Source organism: Heteronotia binoei, chromosome 5 (assembly GCF_032191835.1).
Source record: "Heteronotia binoei isolate CCM8104 ecotype False Entrance Well chromosome 5, APGP_CSIRO_Hbin_v1, whole genome shotgun sequence".
NCBI lineage: Eukaryota > Metazoa > Chordata > Lepidosauria > Squamata > Gekkonidae > Heteronotia > Heteronotia binoei.
Window position 1 is genome coordinate 25,943,312 of NC_083227.1, and position 19,879 is coordinate 25,963,190.

At 47.2% G+C, this 19,879-nt stretch overlaps 2 protein-coding genes across 2 annotated transcripts in view; one reads left to right on the forward strand and one right to left on the reverse strand.

Moving 5' to 3' along the window:
• The window catches only part of LOC132571872 (uncharacterized), a 58,008-nt gene that overhangs the window by 25,284 nt on the left and 12,845 nt on the right, over positions 1-19,879 (reverse strand). Inside the window, exons 4-10 of the mRNA XM_060238663.1 lie at positions 19,420-19,452; positions 18,139-18,309; positions 13,789-13,998; positions 13,550-13,680; positions 12,270-12,410; positions 1,723-2,155; positions 59-164 (exon numbers count right to left, since the gene is read on the reverse strand). Of these exons, the coding sequence (XP_060094646.1) occupies positions 59-164; positions 1,723-2,155; positions 12,270-12,410; positions 13,550-13,680; positions 13,789-13,998; positions 18,139-18,309; positions 19,420-19,452 (1,225 nt within the window). The remainder of the gene's footprint in view (positions 1-58; positions 165-1,722; positions 2,156-12,269; positions 12,411-13,549; positions 13,681-13,788; positions 13,999-18,138; positions 18,310-19,419; positions 19,453-19,879) is intronic.
• Positions 13,231-18,453, forward strand: LOC132571286 (zinc finger and SCAN domain-containing protein 30-like). Its single transcript, XM_060238051.1, has 3 exons — positions 13,231-14,037; positions 16,976-17,114; positions 17,540-18,453. The coding sequence occupies exons 1-3, from the start codon at positions 13,348-13,350 to the stop codon at positions 18,406-18,408; spliced, it is 1,698 nt and encodes a 565-aa protein (XP_060094034.1). The 5' UTR covers positions 13,231-13,347; the 3' UTR covers positions 18,409-18,453.

Here is a 19,879-nt window from a genome sequence, read left to right on the forward strand (position 1 = left end):
TGTGAATATGCATTTAATTGGAGACACCACAGCTGTTCCCCGAAACATCTGGCCTTACCTTGTGTATTCTCATTCCCGCCAGGTTCCTGCTTGAACAAAGCAGCTTGCAGCCCAGCATCCGACGGAACTTCCTTGAGGGGATCCACAATCTCTTCGGAATGGCCCTAAAAAAGAGAATGGAGCTGGATTCAAAAGAATGTGAAGGGAACAACAGAGAGAGTAGGCCTCAGATTCAGAAGGTCACAGGAGCACAGCTCCTGAACCTTTCGGAGGGTTCCCCCTCCTCCCCCCCACTGACTTTGTCCATTGGATAGGAAGTGTAACTGCATAACAATTCCTGGATTAGGAGAGCAGACAGCCAGCCACCCACCAGGGGCTTTGCCATGCTGCAGCAGCCCTCATTAACACCTGGAGAAGCCTGCGCTACCCTTTCTCCACTTCTTATGTGATTTTGGGCAGCGGGTGGCTTGCTGGCCTTTTGACTGGGGGGTGGGGGTGGCCAAGGAGAGCCCCAGGTGAGTGAGGCCTGCTTGGGCTGTAAGGCTGCAAGCCCCCGGTCTGGGGTGTCGAACCCATTTGTTATGAGGGCCGGATCTGACATAAATGAGACTTCGCTGAGCCGGGAGGTAGCAGAGATATAAACTTTATAAAGGACACAAACACAATTAAAGATATATATTTTTAAAGAATTAAAACATTAGTACTCAGTCTTAAATGTGCTTTCTTTGTATTTCTCCCATGGGATTCAGAGAACTGGGCAAAGGAAGCTGTGGCTCTTTCCTTCCTTCCCCAGGAGACTGGGGGGGGAGGAGCTTCAGCCAATAGAAGGAAGAGAGGCTTGGCTCAGTAGCTCTGCTGTGCGATTGGTGATGATATTGGCAAGACCGCCCTTTTTAGACAAGCCTATAATGACATCGACTGCTGAGTTGCTTGGTACAAAGAACCGCCATCTATAATATTATCTAAACTGGCAGAACCAGCGCCAGAACAGTCTTATTGCTGCCAGATATATATATATATACATATAGTGTAACTTAAATTATGTATTTTAATTTAACTAACTGGTTTTTATATGTTTAATTTTAATTGTTAAATCCAAAGTTTTATTATTTATGTTAACGTATGAGCTGTTGTTAGCCGCCCTGAGCCGCCTAGGCGGGGAGGGCGGGATAGAAATAAAAGCTATTATTATTATTATATTATTATTATTATTATTATTATTATTATTATATCTCTCCCTCCACTCCGAATGTCAGAGTCTCAGAGCAGTTCACAATCTCCTATATCTTCCTTCCCCACAACAGACACCCTGTGAGGTGGGAGGGGCTGAGAGGGCTTTCACAGCAGCTGCCCTTTCAAGGACAACTTCTGTGATAGCTATGGCTGACCGAAGGCCATTCCAGCAGGTGCAAGTGCAGGAGTGGGGAATCAAACCCAGTTCTCCCAGATAAGAGTCCAAACACTTAACCACTACACCAAACTGGTGTAGAGAGCTCTCCTTCTCCCACTTCCTCCCCAAGGGAGGAGCCTCAGCCAATGGTGAAAATAGAGGTTTTGCAGTTGAGCAAGCCTTGCAAAGCAAACTGTTATGCAGAAGGAAGCAGATGACAGCCAGTTGCTTGAGGGCCTGATAGGAGCCATCCAGGGGCCTGATTTGGCCCCTGGACTGCATATTTGACACCCCTGATCCAAATGGTACTCTATCAGTCTCTGTTTTCTCACCTGATTCTCTTCTTCTTCAGACTCTAGTTGCATTTGCAGGAACTCCTCAGCCAGGGCCACTGCTTGGGCACAGCTCTCAGGGTCCCGTTCCCTCACCCAGCCCTGGATTTCTGCTGGAAGGACAGTCAGGAACTGTTCTAGGGTGACCAGCTCCAGGATCTGCGCCTTGTTGTGGTTCTGTGGCTCCAGCCACTGATGGCAGAGATCCCAGAGTTGGCAGCAAACTCTGTGAGGTCCCTCAGCCTCCTGGTACTGGAACTGCCTGAAGCGCTGGCGTCGCATTTCTCTTCCAAGGACATCTTCTCTGAGAATGTCTTCTTCTGTATCGCCATAGCCTTCCACGCTGTAAGTCTGTGGAGATTCTCCACCAACAGAAACTGGGAATCTAGTTGTGTCCTCTTGTTTAGGGCACAAGCTCTCAACAGCTGTTCTCCTTAATGTGGCCAGAAATCCCATTTTATCATCCTGTGACTCAAAAGAGTTCAGACTCTCAGGTCTCAAGTTGGAAGGTGGTATCGGAGAAGGAACCGGAAGGAGCTCCTTATCATTTCTCTTCATGAAAGAAATTATTCCTTTGAAGCTTCCAGATAGGTTGAGTTTTCCTTTGAGGCCTTCCAAATCTTTCCCTTCCATCTTTCTTCTTGGGCGCTTCCAGCCAGGTTCAATTCAAGAAATTCCTGGGGACTTTGGGGGTGGAGCCTGGAGACTTTCTCATCCCCTAAAATAAATAAATAAAAAATACAACAGCGCAGCTCCACTGAATGCAGTCTTCATTTCCTCATCCTCTTTTTTACTTTCAAAGGGTTCCTCAGCAGCTGTGCTTCCATTAAATGAAAGTAAAATTTGTCATATCCCCTTACCAGGCTTTGGTAGCAATTCCAAGCATGGCTTTATTAAGGGGGACACACACTCACTCACAAAGCAGCCAAAATAAACCCAAACAAGTTGCAAGCCCACACTTTTGTGATCTCACTGGGGCAATATACTCATGGAAGTTGCTGAATGTAACAATCTGCTGTATTTCAACCAACTTCTTCAAACTAAAAAAGTAAAATAAAATTAAGGAACAAAGCAGTCTAGGGGGTGGAGCGTTCCTCCATCCCATAATAAGGTTCTAGTTTACTCTTTACTATCCATTTTACTATGCAAATGACTTCTGAAATGAATGCGAAGCAAACAGAGGGACTCTGTTCTCTTCCTTTCTTACAGCTTCACACACTCAACTGGAAAGAGCCATGTGGTTCTGCCTGCTTGCCCCCGCCCCAAGGCAGCTTTCCTCCTACTGAGATTTAAAGGCACACGCATTCCAAAACACAGTTTGGAAGCTTCTTCTAAAGGTACATCATGGCTGTTGGGGCAGGGCTTCCTCTGCCAGTCAGCTAGCTGGTGGTGGGGTGGAGCCTGCAAAACTGGGGGATCCCTTGCCCAGATCTGGGGACTGGCAAGCCTACTTCCAGCATGGGCTGTAACTGCCACAATCCCCCTTGCTCTACAGCCTTTTTGTCTCCCACAACCAGCATGGAATGAACTCATGGTTCAGTCTTTAAGAAGCATATAGGAGGCATCTCCTCCCCACTGCCATTTTGATTAGATCAATTTAACAGAAAGAACTAGGCCCCAAACAGTCTTTTGTTCAGTCTGGTTGTGTTGTGAAGATTTTACAAAAACAGCACTGTGGCATAAATCTGGGGGGGGGGGAGGAGGAGGGAATTAGAAGGGGTCTTTCTAATGGTACAGTAGGAAAAATCAGTTTATTTGAGAAATTTAGCTGCCACATTTTGAACTCGTGTTCTTTGTCAAAGATCATGAAAGGCACATAACATATTAACATGGAACATTTTCTCCTGTTTTCATTTCAAATATATCAAATCTCTGCAAAAAAAAAACACCACAATTTCCCACAATTTATTAATTTATCTATAGTCCCTTTTCTCACCAGGATGCAAGGTGGATTACGCATATTGAGTAGGGTTGCCAGAGATATTGGGGGTGGAGCCAGGAGCAAGGTTGTGACAAGCCTCATTGAACTCCAAAGGGAGTTCTGGCCATCACATTTAAAGGGACCACACACTTTTTGTAGGCTACCTAATTAGGAAATACATGTCCTTCTGTGATTTGCAAAAACACCAATTGGCAGGGAACTTTATTACCTTTTATGGCTATCCAGACCAAATGGCCAAGCGACACTGTTTTATCATGTGACCACAGCCAGTTTGCACTCTTAAACAACAAACTGCTTGTATTTCAGCCCACAATACCTGACCCCATCGTCTGATGAAGTGTGCTTAGAGAGCACATGAAAGCTTACCTTCTGAATAAAACTTGGTTGGTCTTAAAGGTGCAATTTGACTCCTGCTTTGTTCAACTGCTTCAGACCAACACGGCTGCCCTCTTGGATATACCTTTCATCTGACTGACCAAATTATCACAAAACACTGAGCAAGCCTTCAGTCCAACCAGGAGGTTACAAGACTAAAAAAGACAGAAGGACAGGAAGCAGATGTCTCAGCCCAGGCTGTGAACGTCTCATCTCACTGGCTTCTTCAGTGGAACAAAGCAGGAGCCGGGTTTCACCTTTAAGACCAACCAATTTTTATTCAGAACGTAAGCTTTCGTGTGCTCTCTTAAGCATACTTCATCAGACGAGGGGATCAGGTACTGTGAGCTGAAATACAAGCAATTTGTTCATAAAGAGGGCAAACTAATTGATCACAAAAGGACATGTATATCACAGTTGTAGTTTACTGGACTACAGCTGTGATATACATGTCCTTTTGTGATTCACCTAGATATGCAGAAACACCATTTCTCAGGAAATTTTATTACCTTTTATGGCTATCCAGACCAAATGGCCAAGACACACTGTTTTATGTGACTATGTGATCAGTTAGTTTGCCCTCTTTATCAACAAACTGCTTGTATTTCAGCTCACAATACCTGATCCCCTCGTCTGATGAAGTGTACTTAAGACAGCACACGAAAGCTTATGTTCTGAATAAAAATTGGTTGGTCTTAAAGGTGCAACCCGACTCCTGCTTTGTTCTACTGCTTCAGACCAACACAGCTGCCCATTTGGATCTGGCTTCTTCAGTGAGATTCTAGCAGGCTATTAACTTTATTACTGTGGTGTAGGGTTACACTCCATGTTCTGAGAAGCTTTGTTCAGCTCATCTGTCTGTTCCTTTGTTTTTTTACTGAAATACAGAAACCATCCCGAATCTATCCAGTATCATCGTATAGGCCAGTCCAGGGCTTTTTTTGTAGTAGGAACTCATTTGCATATTAGGCCACGCACCCCTGATGTAGCCAATTCTCAAAGAGCTTACAGTAGGCCCTGTGCCAAGAGCTAAGCTATTGGAGGATTGATTACATAAGAGGGGTGTGGCCTAATATGCAAAGGAGTTCCTGCTACAAAAAAAGCCCTGGGCCAGTCAAAAATGCACAAAAGCAACTAAACTAGTGTCAGTGAGCCTGCCAGCATCGAACATAATGGTAAGGTAAGGTAAAATTTTATTTATATCCCGCCCTCCCCCGCCGAAGCAGGCTCAGGGCGGCTAACAACATCTAAAAACAAACAATCAATAATACAACATCAAATTAACATTAAACATTAAGACATTAAAACCATCAATACTTAGGTAACAATTCTAATCTTGCAATAAAACTGGCGGTATCATAATAGCAGATCCCTGAACCAGGCCATTTTGGCATGTTGTACATTTATAATTCAGCCATTCATCAGCGCCAACCTGAAGAGGGTAGTCTTGTCTTGCAGGCCCTGCGGTTGGCACAACAGGAACTTAAAGGCCTGTGTTTGGGACATCTGTTTTTCCCCCCCCCGTCTTCCTTTTTCTAATTTCTGTAACAACATCTGCCTGACAAAGGGTACCAATAATTTGAAAGCTGGCACCGTGGTTTGTGTAATTTTGGTTGGCTACAATTATTATGCAATACTAAGTATTATTAGTAGTAATACGAAGAGTAATTCTTTTATCGCTGTGTGGATTTTAATTCTTGACAGGCCTAAGGATGCTGGGCAAGGAAGAGCTTTTAGCTGCAAACGGAGGTCATTTTGTAAAAAATAGGTAGTGGAGCTCATCCAGGGATTGTTATGCAGCTGCACCTACTATTCAATGGACAAGGAGGTGGAACTCTCAGAAGGAGGTGGTGGAACTCTCAGAAAGGTTCAGGAACCGTGCTCCTGTGAGCTCCCACTGAATCTGAGGCCTGGCTGCAAACAAAATTTCGGAAAGGAGGAGAGCCGTTTTCCCATCTGGATTGCAAAACTAGTGGGGGTGAGGAGAGAAATGCAGGCAGGATGGATGGAAAGTGTTTCAAACCAGCACCAAAGCTGCAAAGACCAACCCTGACGCTGTCCCCTTTATCCCCCTCCCTAAATCTCAGTTCCATCCTTTCACCTACCTTCTCTCAATGTTAAAAAACCCCCAAAAACAAAACCTCACCTTTCTGGCTTCCCGCTTCAAAGTGCTACGGCTAGGACATCCAAACCTCCTTGGATTTCTCTCTCTCTTTCTCCTTTTGACTCCCCCCACAACAGGAAAAGGGGTCTGAAACACGACCCTTTAAGCCTCCCCCCCTCTTCACATTTTCCTCTGCCTCTCTAGGAAGCAGCGCTCTGTCCATTTAACCCTGTGAGGAAAGGAAAGGAAGGAAAGGTCCCCTGTGCAAGCACCAGTCATTTCCAACTCTGGGGTGACGTTGCTTTCACAACGTTTTCACGGCAAACTTTTTACGGGGTGGTTTGCCATTGCCTTCCCCAATCATCTACACTTTCCGCCCAGCAAGCTGGGGACTCATTTTACCGACCTTGGAAGGATGGAAGGCTGAGTCAAACTCGAGCCAGCTACCTGAAAATGGGAAGCTGAGTCAATCTCGAGCCGGCTACCTGAAAACCCAGCTTCTGTCGGGGATCGAACTCAGGTCATGAGCAGAGCTTAGGACTGCAGTACTGCAGCTTTAACACTGTACTGCAGCCATGGGGCTCTTAACCCTGTGAAGGGAAAAGCAAAAAAGGAAAAGGAATAGCCTAGATCAGGGGTGTGGAACTCATTTGTTATGAGGGCCAGATCTGACATAAATGAGACCTTGTTGGGCCAAGCCATGTCAGGCTGAGCTATGTGTGTACCTATTTAAGATTAGATAGCAGAGGTACAAACTTTATAAAGGACACAAACACTAATATATATATTGTAAAAACTTAAGACATGATCAAAATGTTAGCATTTGTTGGTCTTAAAGGTGCTTTCTTTGTATTTCTCCCATGGGATCCAGGGAACTGGGCAAAGGAAGCTCTGGCTCTTTCCCTCCTTTTCCAAATGGAGAAAATAGAGGTTTTGCTCTGTAGCTACTGTGCAATTGAGCAAGCCTTGAAAAGCAAACTGTTATGCAGAAGGAAGCAAGATATAGAGAGAAGAGAGCAGATGACAGCCAGTTGCTTGGGGGCCTGATTCGGCCCCAAGATTGCATGTTTGACAGCCCTGACCTAGATTCTCTCCCCCCCCCCCCCCCGCCTGCATCATATGCAAAACAGGGTTGCCAACAAACCTGGAGGCAGAAACTGTCCTATCCCTTTGCTAGAGGTTTAATAGAAGGGGGGGACCAGGTGATGCTATTTAGCTGAATTCCATGAAAAACTTCACTTGTCCATTTCCCCATATTTCTCTGTTAGAAGCTGTGGGGGCCAGGAGCCTAAAGCTACCACCCCCACCAGGACGGATCTGGCAACCTTATGCCTTCTGGAGTGCAGAATATCCAATTCCACACACCCCAACTCCAGCTTCTCCCATAGATTCTTTTATATCTGTCCTCAATCAAACAAGAAGGGGGGCACAAGCTTTAAATAAGTGTTTAATCTATGTGCTCCCTGAAGGTCTCTTATTTGGAAACATGCCAGACCAAGGCTGTACTTATTTGTGGGGTAATAGACAAGATATAGGAATGCATGGAGAGCCCTGCTGGATCAGGCCACTGGTCCATTTAGCCCAGCATCCTGTCTCACCCAGTGACCAAGCTGTTCCTCCAGACAGCCAGCAACAGGGCATAGAGGCCGAGGCCTTCCCCTGATGTTGCCTCCTGGCTCTGGGATTCAGAGAAAAAATGGATGCTGTGGAGGGTGGACTCCGTGGCATTGTGCCCCACTGAGGTCCCTGTTCAGAAGTTTCCCACCCTGGATCTGTCAAACCCCTGAAGGACCTGGAAACTCTTAGGGTTGCTAACCTCCAGGTGGTAACTAGAGATCCCTTGGAATTACAACTGATCTCCAGGCTTGGGGGGAGCAGCAGTGGGAGGGCTTCTAGTGTCCTCGCCCCACTAGTGGACCTCCTGATGGCACCTGGATTTTTGGCCACTGTGTGACACAGAGTATTAGACTGGATGGGCTATTGCAGGGGTGGCCAGCGGTAGCTCTCCAGATGTTTTTTGCCTACAATTCCCATCAGTCCCAGCCATTGGCCATGCTGGCTGGGGTTGATGGGAGTTGTAGGTAAAAAAAATCTGGTGAGTTACTGTTGGCTACCCCTGGGCTATTGGCCTGATCCAACATGGCTTCTCTTATGTTCTTAGACATCAGTTCCCCTGGAGAAAATAGTAACTTTGGAAGGTGGACTCTACGGCTGCAATCACACACACTAAAAAAATGCACTTTTAATATAATTTCAATGCACTTGCTAACTGGATTTTACGGTGTGAACCTGCAAAATCCTGTTGGAAAGTGCACTGAAAATGAATCGGAAGGCCATTATTTAGTGTGTGTGACCACATCCTCTGACATTCTACCTCACTGAAGTCCCTCGCCTCCCCAAACCCCACCATCCATTCCCCAAATCTCCAGGTGTTTCCCGACCCAAAGCTGGCAACCTTATGTCCTTGAGCTTCCTCGCTTCAAACTACAATTCCCAGAAGGTCTTGCTTACCCCCATTGGTGTCATCCACCGGCTTGTGGTTTCTTTGTGCCCAGCCGGGGAAGATTTGTAGCAAAGCCAAGAGGGGAATCAGCCCCGAAGTCAGGATCAGGACCAGGAGACGCACAAAAAGGAGAGACCAAAATCAGCAGCACCTCTTTTGCAAAAACTGGGTTTGCAAAATCTGGATTCCTTGCTGCCAACAGCAAGACTCAGCTGGAGAGACGCGGAGCCCGGATTCCTAGAAGGGAGCGGTACAGTTGGCACAAACCCCTTCCTGTTTTGTCTCCTCCCCGGGAAAGTCGCTCTTCGGAGTGGAGTTTTGCCCCAGAAGTGGCTGCTGCGGCTTTGGGGGTCTACAAAGACATTCACTGCTTTTTTAAAGGGGAAAAAATATCTGGGTGAGTTGAGAAAAGAACACAAAGAGATCAGACTGTGGCTGGGCGTGGTGGGGGTGAAGATTTCTTGACTTTGGAAGCTCAGCTGGCTGGCTTCAAAGCCAGGGGGGAGGGGGAAACCCTCATTCTCTGCGGGCCATTTGACACGTTAAATGAAACCAAGTGGTATAGCAGGGGTGGCCAAACTTGCTTAACGTTAAGAGCTGCATAAAATATGTTTGAGAGCCACAAGGCATGAATGTCAGATAGATCCAGGTGGGCAGCCGTGTTGGTCTGAAGCAGGGGTGGCCAAACTTGCTTAACATAAGAGCCACATAAAATAAATGCCAGAGGTTTGAGAGCTACAAGACCTGAGCATCAGATGTTTGAGAGAAGGAAGGAAGGAAGGAAGGAAGGAAGGAAGGAAGGAAGGAAGGAAGGAAGGAAGGAAGGAAGGAAAAAAATAGAATTGAATGGGGATGGAGAGAGAGTGGAAAGAAAGCAACTTTAAATGCATTCTCTAAGCTTGGCTTGGAAAAGTGATTTAAAGAAACAGTTGCCTTTTCCAAGCCTGTGTGGTGGGGGCTTCAAGAGCCACAGTTTGGTCACCCCTGGTCTGAAGCAATAGAACAATGTGAGAGTCCAGTAGCATCTTTAAGACCAACAAAGTTTGATTCAGAATGTAATGCACACAGAAGCTTACATTCTGAATAAAAAAATTAATGCCAGATGTTTGAGAGCCGCAAGACAGGAAGGAAGGAAGGAAGGAAATAGATGAGGTGGAAAGAAAGCAACTTTAATGTTAAATGTATTTTCCAAGCAAACGACTGGTTTGGCTTAAGAAAAGCGATCCAAAAAGACAAATGCCTTCTCCAAGCCAGCCAACAGGGCAGTGGGGGCTTCAACAGCTACACAGTATAGAGTCACATGTGGCTCCCAAACCTCAGTTTGGCCACCCCTGTGGTATAGCCTTCTCCGGAACTGTACGACTTTGCCTTGCAAGTGGGGTGTTTGCATACTTGAATGCCTCGCAGCAGTTGGGAAAGTTCACTGTTGCTAGAAAACTAGCAAGAAGCAGGTAGACTAGCTGTTTCCCAGAGAAGCTAGTTTTCTGTGTGTGTGGAGTGGTTTTTCTTTTAAATCTGTGAATTCCTACCTGTTCTGAAGCAGTCCAGGGAAAGTTTCCTCATAATTCTGCTGATTGACTCTGAAAGGTAAAACTTAGGGGGGAGTTCAGTCCTCCTAGGGGGAATTCCCCACTCCTCAAGCTGAAATAAACACTGACAATGGTAGAGGATCACTTATGAAGGATTTGCAAAAAAAAAAAAAGTATTTCTGGAGTTTTCTTTTTGAGGGGATCTTATTAAGGAAATAGTATCTGTGGTGAGGTTGGGGGCTATATAAGCAAGAAAGATGGGGATGTCCAGGGTTTTTTTGCAGCAGGAACTCCTTTGCATATTAGGCCATACCCCCTGATGTAGCCAATCCTCCAAGAACTTACAGGGCTCTTTGTACGGGGCCTACTGTAAGCTCCAGGAGGACTGGCTACATCAGGGGGTGTGGTCTAATATGCAAAGGAGCTCATGCTAAAAAAAAATGCCCTGGGGATGGCCTTCTATAAGACATTGACAAGATTCTCCAAAGGGGTGAGGACAGATGTAACATTTTAAGGAGGCAACTTTTAAGTGCAGTAGAGCATTTTGCCGAGTTCCAAGAGATTTGTTTTCAAGGCAGCAGACCTGTGCTTAAAGCATTTCTGCGGCCCTGAACATATATCTCTTTTCTCTCTGAGTTTAAGGGCTATTTTTGAGTAGGAACGCACAGGAATGCAGTTCCGGCTGGCTTGGTGACAGAGGTGTGGCCTAATATGCAAATGAGTTACTGCTGGGCTTTCCCTACAAAACCCTGTATGAAACAATGGCAATGTCAGGAGGTGTGGCCTAGTATGCAAATGAATTCCTGCTGGGCTTTTCTACAAAAAAAAGCCCTGCTGAGTTTCATTCATCCATATCTGCGTATTGCTAAGAAACTGGATTCCCTGCTCCAAACCCTCAATATCTGGGTGTAGCTGGGGCTTTTTTTATAGCAGGAACTCCTTTGCATATTAGGCCACATACCCCTGATGTAGCCACTCCTCCTGGAGCTTACAGTAGGCCCTGTACTAAGAGCCTTGTAAACTCTTGGGAGGATTGGCTACATCTGGGTTGTGGGCCTAATATGCAAAAGAGTTCCTGCTACAAAAAAAGCCCTGGGCATAGCTAAGAAACTGGATTCCCTCATCTGAATCCAGGCATTTCCAAAATGTTCCTTTCTCCATGACCCACCTGGATCCCATTTTGAGAATCCCTACCTAGAGTCTCTCTGGTGTTCTGCAGAGACAGCTTCCTTTTCAAATGCTCTGGCTGCTTCAGCTTCCTGCCGGTTTTCACTGGTTCACTGGCTAAAGTCCTTACTCCTGAGGAGACGTCTCTCTGTCCTCACACCATCATTTGGAGGGCCAATTGAATGCCTTTGAGCTCTGCTCAGAGCAAGGGATGCCGTTTCTTAGCAACACCCAGCTACGGATGAATGAAACTCAGAGAGAAAAGCGATGTGATATGTTTAGGGCCACAGAAATGATGGAAGCACATGTCCGCTGCCTAGAAAACAAATCTTTTGAGATTCAGCGAATCTGCAAAATGCTCTAGCTGTGCTTAAAAGTTACCTCCTCACCCCTTTGGAGCAACACCCCCTCCTTCTCTCCAGTTCCAAGCTAGGTGTGGGTTTTGTCTGTCTCTGCCCTGTGATATTTAGACTCGCTCATGGAGCAATGAGATGTCTCTGGGGCTCAGCCCCTGGTCCTGCTCCCTTCTCCGAGCTCCTGAGAAGGATGGGGGCTCTTGCGAGACTAGCAGCACAGTCCTCAGGAGAGTTACACCTTTCAAAGAGCTTCTAGGGTCCTGTCCCCACTGATGGACCTCCTGATGGTACTTGTTTTTTTGGCCACTGTGTGACACAGAGTGCTGGACTGGATGGGCATTGGCCTGATCCAACATGGCTTCTCTTCTGTTCTTATTGACTTCAGCAGATGTGACTCTGTTTAGAACGGCATTGTAAAACAGAGGGGTGCCTTCTTGCTCCAAGATGGAATACTTTCCTAAGCCAAGTTTTTCGTCCAGGCTGTGATTGGACATCATCATGTCACAACAAAGCGAGGTCTGATCAGACCCTGGTTTATTTGTGATGTCAGAATGAAGGCAATCCAACAAACCTGAAATGTGCTGGTTGGCACCACAGTGGAAATTTCAAACTAAACCACAGTTTGTACTCGCTGTGGTTTGTAGCAGGGACGTCTAGAGTCATGATCCATAATTTGTTGAGTACCATGGCCGCCTGGTTGCAGAGCTGGCAACTGAGGAGGCAGGAGAGAGCCAAAAAGGAGGCAAAAGTGGGTTTAGGATTAAACGGGGATTTGTTACTTAAAATCTGCTGGATCAAGCACTATGTTAACACAAACTGTGGTAAAACATGAGGGCTGAGTGCAGGCCCAAAATATGAAAATCCTTGTTTCGGGACTGTGGAGGATTGGTTTCAGTCTGGTTGAAGGCAGTCTCACATGTTCATCTTGGCAACAAAACCTACTTTGGTTTTGATGCCTGTTGCATAAAATTTCAGTCCAGAATCCTGGGAATTGTAGTTTGGAGAACCCACAGAGACATAAATGGAACTATACTTCCCAGGAGTGGGTGTGAAGAAAAGAGCATTTTAGGAACCTGTAATTTGACCACAGTGCATACCTGGTAAGCCATTCATGTATGTAGGCCAGCCAAATTCAATGAGACTTTAACCCCTCCCTTGAATTTCTGGTCCTATGTGTGAGCCTGGGAAATGTAATCCTCACCAGTTAACATGACTGAACAGAGCTGGTGTGATCCTTCTCATCTGACAAACCACCTGTTGAGTTCTTTTGTTACTCTTTTGGTCTGTATGGTGTGATATTGAACCTCGGCTGCCCCATGATATGCTGGTTTTCTAGGTGCAAGGAATTTTTAAAAAAACTATTCCATAATGAAATACAACCCTGAAGTACTGTCTGAATCCCAGTTTGCTCCCTGAGGGACCACGGAGTTTGTATGTGCACATCTTTTCTTATTTCCAAAATCTGCTCTCTTCTGCAGGCCTCCCTCAAGGAATTTGCTCTCCTTTTGAACGCAGCGTACCTGGAACCTATTGAGGTGACTTTGAGCAAGCACTTAGTCTGGGAACCCTCACATACTAGAGTCACTGGGGAGATTTCCTGCCTCTGAAATAGGATTAGGAGTACCTTTGGCAAGAGGGTGAGGGAAAAGATGACCACTGAACAGGCCGCTCTGAATCTCCAGGATAAGAGTATGAGGGGATTCCTGCTCAGGATACCAGCAGAGGAGATTAAACAGGAGCCCAATGAGGAGCTACTGAAACAGTGGGAAGACCAGTGGCAGGAGTTCCTGAAGACGGTGGAGTCTCCTCAGTCCAGAGCGGGAGCCCCACAGAAGCAAGAAGAAGCCTCACCCTGGGATGACGCCAAGGCCTTCCTGGCCTCCTTCGAGCAAGTGGCTGAAGCCTGCCGGTGGCCCAGGGAAGAATGGGTGACCCGGCTCCTGCCAGCCCTCAGTGGAGAAGCCAAGCAGGCCTTTAACAGGCTGGAAGGCAGAGACAGGAAGGATTATGGGAAGGCGAAGGCAGCCATCTTGCTAGGGGATGCCATCAGCCGGGAGAAGCAGCGCCAGCACTTCCGGCATTTCCGCTACCAGGAGGCCGAGGGCCCGAGAGGGGTTTATAACCAACTCCAGGAACTCTGCCGACGGTGGCTGAAGGTCGAGAGGCACTCCAAGGAGCAGATTCTGGAGCTGTTGATCCTGGAGCAGTTCCTGACTGTCCTGCCCCCAGAGATCCAGAGCTGGGTGAGGGAACGTGGCCCGGAGACCTGTTCCCAAGCAGTGGCCCTGGCTGAGGATTTCCTGTGGATGCAGAAAGAGTCTTTGAGGTGGGAGCAGCAGGTGAGAGAACAGCTCTTACTTACCCTTCAGTGTTTGTGGTGGGGGTATGTGAAGGGAGGGATATGTAGGTTTTTGCCCGTCTCAGGCCCTAAAGGGAGAGAGGCAGGCCAGCTTGGATTAGATCTGAATTGTTCAGTAAAATGAATTCTCATGAGGGATTGGGGAACATCAGCGAAGCTTTTGACAAGGTTCCCCAGGCTTTTCTGATGGGTAAACTGGAGGACTGTAGACTGGACTCTAGGATAGTTATGTGGACAGGGAACTTGGTTGGAGAACCACACCCAAATGTCAGTGGCATTTCATCTGATTGGAAGGAGGCATCCATGGAGATGACACAGGGCTTGGTTCTAGGCTCAGTACTTTCCAGTCTTTTTATAAACGGTCTGGATGAGAGGGTGGTGAAGGTAAAGGTAGTCCCCTGTGCAAGCACCAGTCGTTTCCGACTCTGGGGTGACGTTGCTCTCACAACATTTTCATGGCAGACTTTTTATTGGGTGGTTTGCCATTGCCTTCCCCAGTCATCTACACTTTCCCTCCAGCAAGCTGGCTACTCATTTTACCAACCTTGGAAGGATGGAAGGCTGAGTCAACCTGAGCCGGCTACCTGCAACCAGCTGCCGGGATCAAACTCAGGTCGTGAGCAGAGAGTTCAGACTGGGGTCTGCAGCTTTACCACTGTGCACCACGGGGCTCTTATGAGGAGGTGGAGAGACTTCTAATTAACATTTGGTGCAAATGACACCAAATTGGGAAGAGTAGCAAACACACCAGACAATAGGGGTAGAATCAGGCCTTATTTTGGGCAGGAGCTCACAGGAGCAGAGCTCCGGAATCTCTAAATTTTATTGTGCTTTCTTTCTTCCCCTCCCTGTTCCCAAATAATTGCTTCTGGGCTCCATTGTTCAAACACCCTGTGAGAATTTTGCTGGACTCTAAGATTTGACACACTTTTTAATATTTCCCCCTATAAAAAATGGGAAAATAACCAAAACATATAAAGCAGACAGATGTTTTTGAAGTGATTCATTTTAATGTTGTTTTAATGTCGTAAGCTGCTCTGAGCCCGCTTGTGGGATAGGGCAGGGTATAAATTGAAAAATTAAAATAAATTAAATAATTCCACTGTGGCCACTTCAGAGAAAGTAATTTGAAAAGTATGATGGGAGTAAGGTTTTATTATGACAGTTATAATTGAGGAAGCATTTTAAGGTAGATGCTGAGCTGATATAATTTAGTACACCTTCCGGTGATGTCAGGGGTGTGTGGTATATGCAGATGAGGCATGCAAATAAGCTGTGCTAATGAGCTCCAGCACTTTTTTTTTCTGTGAAATGACCTCTGGGTAGAATTCTGCGAGCTCTGAACACATTCGAAAAGTAGGCAGATTTGAGTAAGATGCATTTCAACAAGGATAAGTGCAGAGTTCTGCATCTGGGTAACAAAAATGAGGAACATGCATAGTGGATGAGGGATACACTTCTGGGTAGCAGAGTGTGTGAATGAGATTTTGGGGTTCAGGTGGACTGTAAGCGAAATATGAGCAGTCAGTGTGATGCAGCAGCAAAAAAGGCTAATGCAGTCTTAGGCTGTATCGACGGAGGCATGACATCCAAATCACAAGATGTCATAATCCTGCAGTACACTACATTGGTCAGGCTGCAGCTGGAGTACTGTGTGTGGTACTGGAGGCCACACTCCAAAACGGTTGTGGGCAGAACGGAGCAGGTGTAGAGGAGGGTGACCAAGATAATCAGAGGCCTGGAGACCAAGCCCTATGAAGAAGGCTGAGGGAATGTTCAGTCTGGAGAAGAGGAGGTTGATTGCTCTCTTTAAGTATTTGAAAGTCTGCCAGAGGAGGGAAGAAAGCTGTTCCTATTCGTAGCAGAGAATAGGATTTGTAATAATGGGTTTAAATTATGGTGTGGGAGGATACCAGCTGGATATTAGGGGGGGGGAATTGTTTGCAGTAAGTGTAGTTCATTAGTGGAATCAGCTACGTAGGGAGGTGGGGAGCTCCGCCTCTTCAAGCAGCTGCCGGACAGACACTTGTCAGGGAAGCCTTCGTCTGATCCTGCACTGAGCGGATTAGATGGCCTCTGTGGCCCCTTCCAGTTCTGTGGTTCTAAGAAGGCCAGGCCCTTACTGTGGCAGTCACTGTCCCTAAATTATCCCTCTTTGCTGAAAGAGGATGCAGAAGAGAACCACCTGTGGCGCAGTGGTAGAGCATCTGCCTGACATTCAGTAGGCCCCAGGTTCAATCCCCAGTATCCGCAGGTGAAAGGATGAAGAAGACCAGGGGTGGCCAAACTTGCTTTACATAAGAGCCGTATAGAATAAATGTCAGATGTTTGAGAGCCAGGAAGGAAGGAAGGAAGGGTGGTGAGAAGGGTGGAAAGAAAGCAAATAGATAGGGGGGAGGGAGAAGGAAAGGTGGAAAGAAAGCAGCTTTAACTTTAAATGCATTCTCCAGCTGCCAGGCGGCTTGGCTTGGAGAAGTGACTTAGAGACAGATGCCTTCTCCAAGATGGCCAATGGCAAGGTGGGGACTTAGAGAGCCACATTCTTTCACATGTATTTCCCGAGCCACAGTTTGGCTCTGAAGTAGACCAAGGGTCTTAGGAAAAGGCAGGTTAACTCTGAGAGGGGGCCATGGCTTAGTGGTAGAGTTTCTGCATTGGGATGCAGAAAGTCCCAGGTTCCATCCCCAGCATCCACAGATGAAAGAATGAAGTAGACCAAGGGTCTTTTCAACAGGTTAATTTAGAGAGAGGGCCATGGCTTAGTGGTAGAGCAGCTGCTTTGGCATGCAGGAGGTCCTAGGTTCAATCCCCGCCATCTCCAGCAGGAAGACCTGAGACAGATACCCTGGAGAACCGGTGCTAGCCTGAAAGGATGGATTCAGTATAGGGCAGCTTCATGCATTTATTTCCTATTTCAGATGCTGATCACAGCGGGGCCAGCAGGGGAGGTGGCCACCTCTGCTTCCGAGGCAGAGCAGGCTCTGTCTGATGCCGGAAAGAGGCCTCTGTACATAGAGCTCAAGCAGGAGGTGGACAGGGAGACCTTGAGCATCCAGGGTGAGTGAAATGCCAGCTGATTGGTTGTCAGCACAATAGAGGCGGACAGATTACATCCTGAGAAAGCCATCTTAAAAGTCTCTGAGAGCCAGTTTGGTGTCATGGTTAAGTGTGTGGAGAACTGGGTTTGATTCCCCATTCCTCCATTTGCGGCTGCTGGAATGGCCTTGGGTCAGCCATAGCTCTCGTAGGAGTTGTCCTTGAAAGGGCAACTTCTGGGAGAACTCTCTCAGCTCCACCTACATCACAGGGTGTCTGTTGTGGGGGAAGAAGATATAGGAGATTGTAAGCCTCTCTGAGTCTCTGATTCAGAGAGAAAAGCAGGATATAAATCTGTAGTCGTCGTCTTCTTCCTCCTCCTCAGTCTCTGCCACTGGGGTAACATTAGAGCAACTCTTTCCTTTCTGCCTTTCTTTTTATTCCAGTTGGTGACGTCCGAGGAAGTGAAAATGGAGGAAACCTGTTCGGGGTCCCCTCAGCAGAAACCGAGCGTCAAAGGATGGAAGAGAATTTTGTGAGTCAGAACGGTCACAAGAGGAGGGTGCGGAACCACCAGACGGAGAAGTGGAGGAAAAAACCCGGTCCTTGTCAAGGGGGCGGGTTCCATGAGGCCCCGGTTCGGGAACAAAAACCGAAGGAAAAGTACAAATGCAACGTGTGCGCGAAAATCTTCAGCTACAAATCGAGCCTTAAGATACACCTGAGGATCCACACCGGAGAGAAGCCGTACAAATGCTCGGAGTGCGGGAAGGGCTTCAGCCGGAGCGACCTCCTTGCTTCCCATCAGAGAATCCACACAGGGGAGAAACCATACAGCTGCTCGCACTGCGGGAAGAGCTTTTGCGATCTCTCAACCCTCATTAAGCATCGGAGAATCCACACAGGGGAGAAGCCCTACACGTGCCTGGAGTGCGGAAAGTGTTTCAGCCAGAAGGCAATCCTGACTTCGCATCAACGAATCCACACCGGGGAGAAACCGCACAAATGCCTGGAGTGCGGGAACAGCTTCAGCCGGAACACGTACCTGACTTCCCACCAAAGAATCCACACGGGGGAGAGGCCGTTTAAAACTGTAAACTGCAATGAAGGCTTTCCTGAACAGCCCAGCATTTCCTGCCCTCAGAGGATTCACATAGAGTATTCGGACTATGGCGAGAGTCTGGGTCAGCACCCGGTAGTCATGACTCGTCAGAACCTGTACTCATTAAACGATTCTATCAGGGTTTTCGAAGCAGAAGAAAAACCTCGTTTGGAGGCAGGATCCTATGGGACTGCAAAGCCGTCTGCGAAGTAGCTGCTCCTCTGGCCACCGCTGGCTTTGCCTCCTGGCAACCAGGTGAATTTCCACTCTTGTAGCGACAGAGCCCCCCCCCTCCCCCATGCGCAACTGCTCTCTCCTTGCTGAGGGAGGAGTTGTGAATGCAGTTCCTGTTCAGTGATGATGCAAAGCGGGGGGATAGTCTATGCAGCTCTCAGTGAGTGGCAAGCCGGTCTTGTCAGATTTGGTGGGAAAGAAAACATAGGAACAGAAGAGAAGCCATGTTGGATCAAGCCAGCGAACCATTCAGTCCAGCACTGTGTCACCCAGTGGCCAAAACCCAGGTGTCGTCAGGAGGTTCACCATCAGGGCCAGAACTCCAGAAGCCCTTCCACTGTAGCCCCCAAGGACCAAGTATTTAGAGCATCACTGCCCCAGATAGAGTGTTCCCTCTATACATTGTGGCTAATAGCCTCTGTTGGACCGTTGCTCTATATCCAGTCCCCTCTTGAAGCTGTCTATGCTTATAGCCATCACCACTTCCTTCAGTAGTGAATTCCATGTGTTAATCACTCTTTGGGTGAAGAAGTACTTCATTTTATGTGCTCTACTGCTCCTTAGTTTCATTGAGTACCCACGAGTTCTTGTCTTGTGAGAAAGGGAGAAAAGTACTCATTTCTCTCCCTTCTCTATCCCATGCGTAATTTTGTAAACCTCTGTCACAGCCAGTGTTCCCTCTAAGCTGAGTTGGTGTGAGCTAGCTCACTGTGTTTTTTAGCCTCTGGCTCACACACTTTTGTCTTAGCTCTAGAAAAAATGGCCCCAGAGCAAGCTAAGTTATGCAATAGCGCACAACTTAAATGCCAGTAGCTCATGAAGTAGGATTTTGGCTTACAAGATCCCATAGCTTAGAGGGAGTATTGATCATAGCACCTCTCAATTGGAGTGGTGCTCTGCTTTCCTTTCTCCATCCCCACGGCATCCCTGCCCCGCATTTCATCACCAGACCTGCTCCCCAAGTTAGAGTTAGTAGCTTGATCCCCTCACCTTGATTTGTGACTCAGTCCTGAGTGGGAAAATCTGGGGGGAAAGACAAGACAAAAAGCTGAGAAGAAGGTTCATCCGTCCCCAAGCTGTGTTCTCCTTCAGGAGGCAGCAAGTGGTAGAATCCTAGTATCATAGAGTTGGAAGGGACCTCCAGGGTCATCTAGTCCAACCCCCTGCGCAATGCAAGAAACTCACAAATACCTCCCCCGAAATTCACAAGATCCTCATTGCTGTCAGATGGCCATCTAGCCTCTGTTTAAAAACCTCCAAGGAAGGAGAGCCCACCACCTCCCGAGGAAGCCTGTTCCACTGAGGAACCGCTCTAACAATCAGGAAGTTCTTCCTAATGTTGAGCTGGAAACTCTGTTGATTTTAATGCCCTGTTTTTCCTCCTGCCTGGTTCTTGAGCCCCTTCCCTGCTTGCCCAGGAGAAGAACATGGTTCGATCTCCCAGTTCTTT

Bases quoted from the DNA above. Each gene is read 5' to 3' on its own strand.
- LOC132571286 (XM_060238051.1), top strand. From the start codon at position 13,348: ATGACCACTGAACAGGCCGCTCTGAATCTCCAGGATAAGAGTATGAGG. The intron at 14,038-16,975 runs GTGAGAGAACAG...TTCCTATTTCAG, and splicing joins CTTTGAGGTGGGAGCAGCAG to ATGCTGATCACAGCGGGGCC. The intron at 17,115-17,539 runs GTGAGTGAAATG...TTTTTATTCCAG, and splicing joins GGAGACCTTGAGCATCCAGG to TTGGTGACGTCCGAGGAAGT.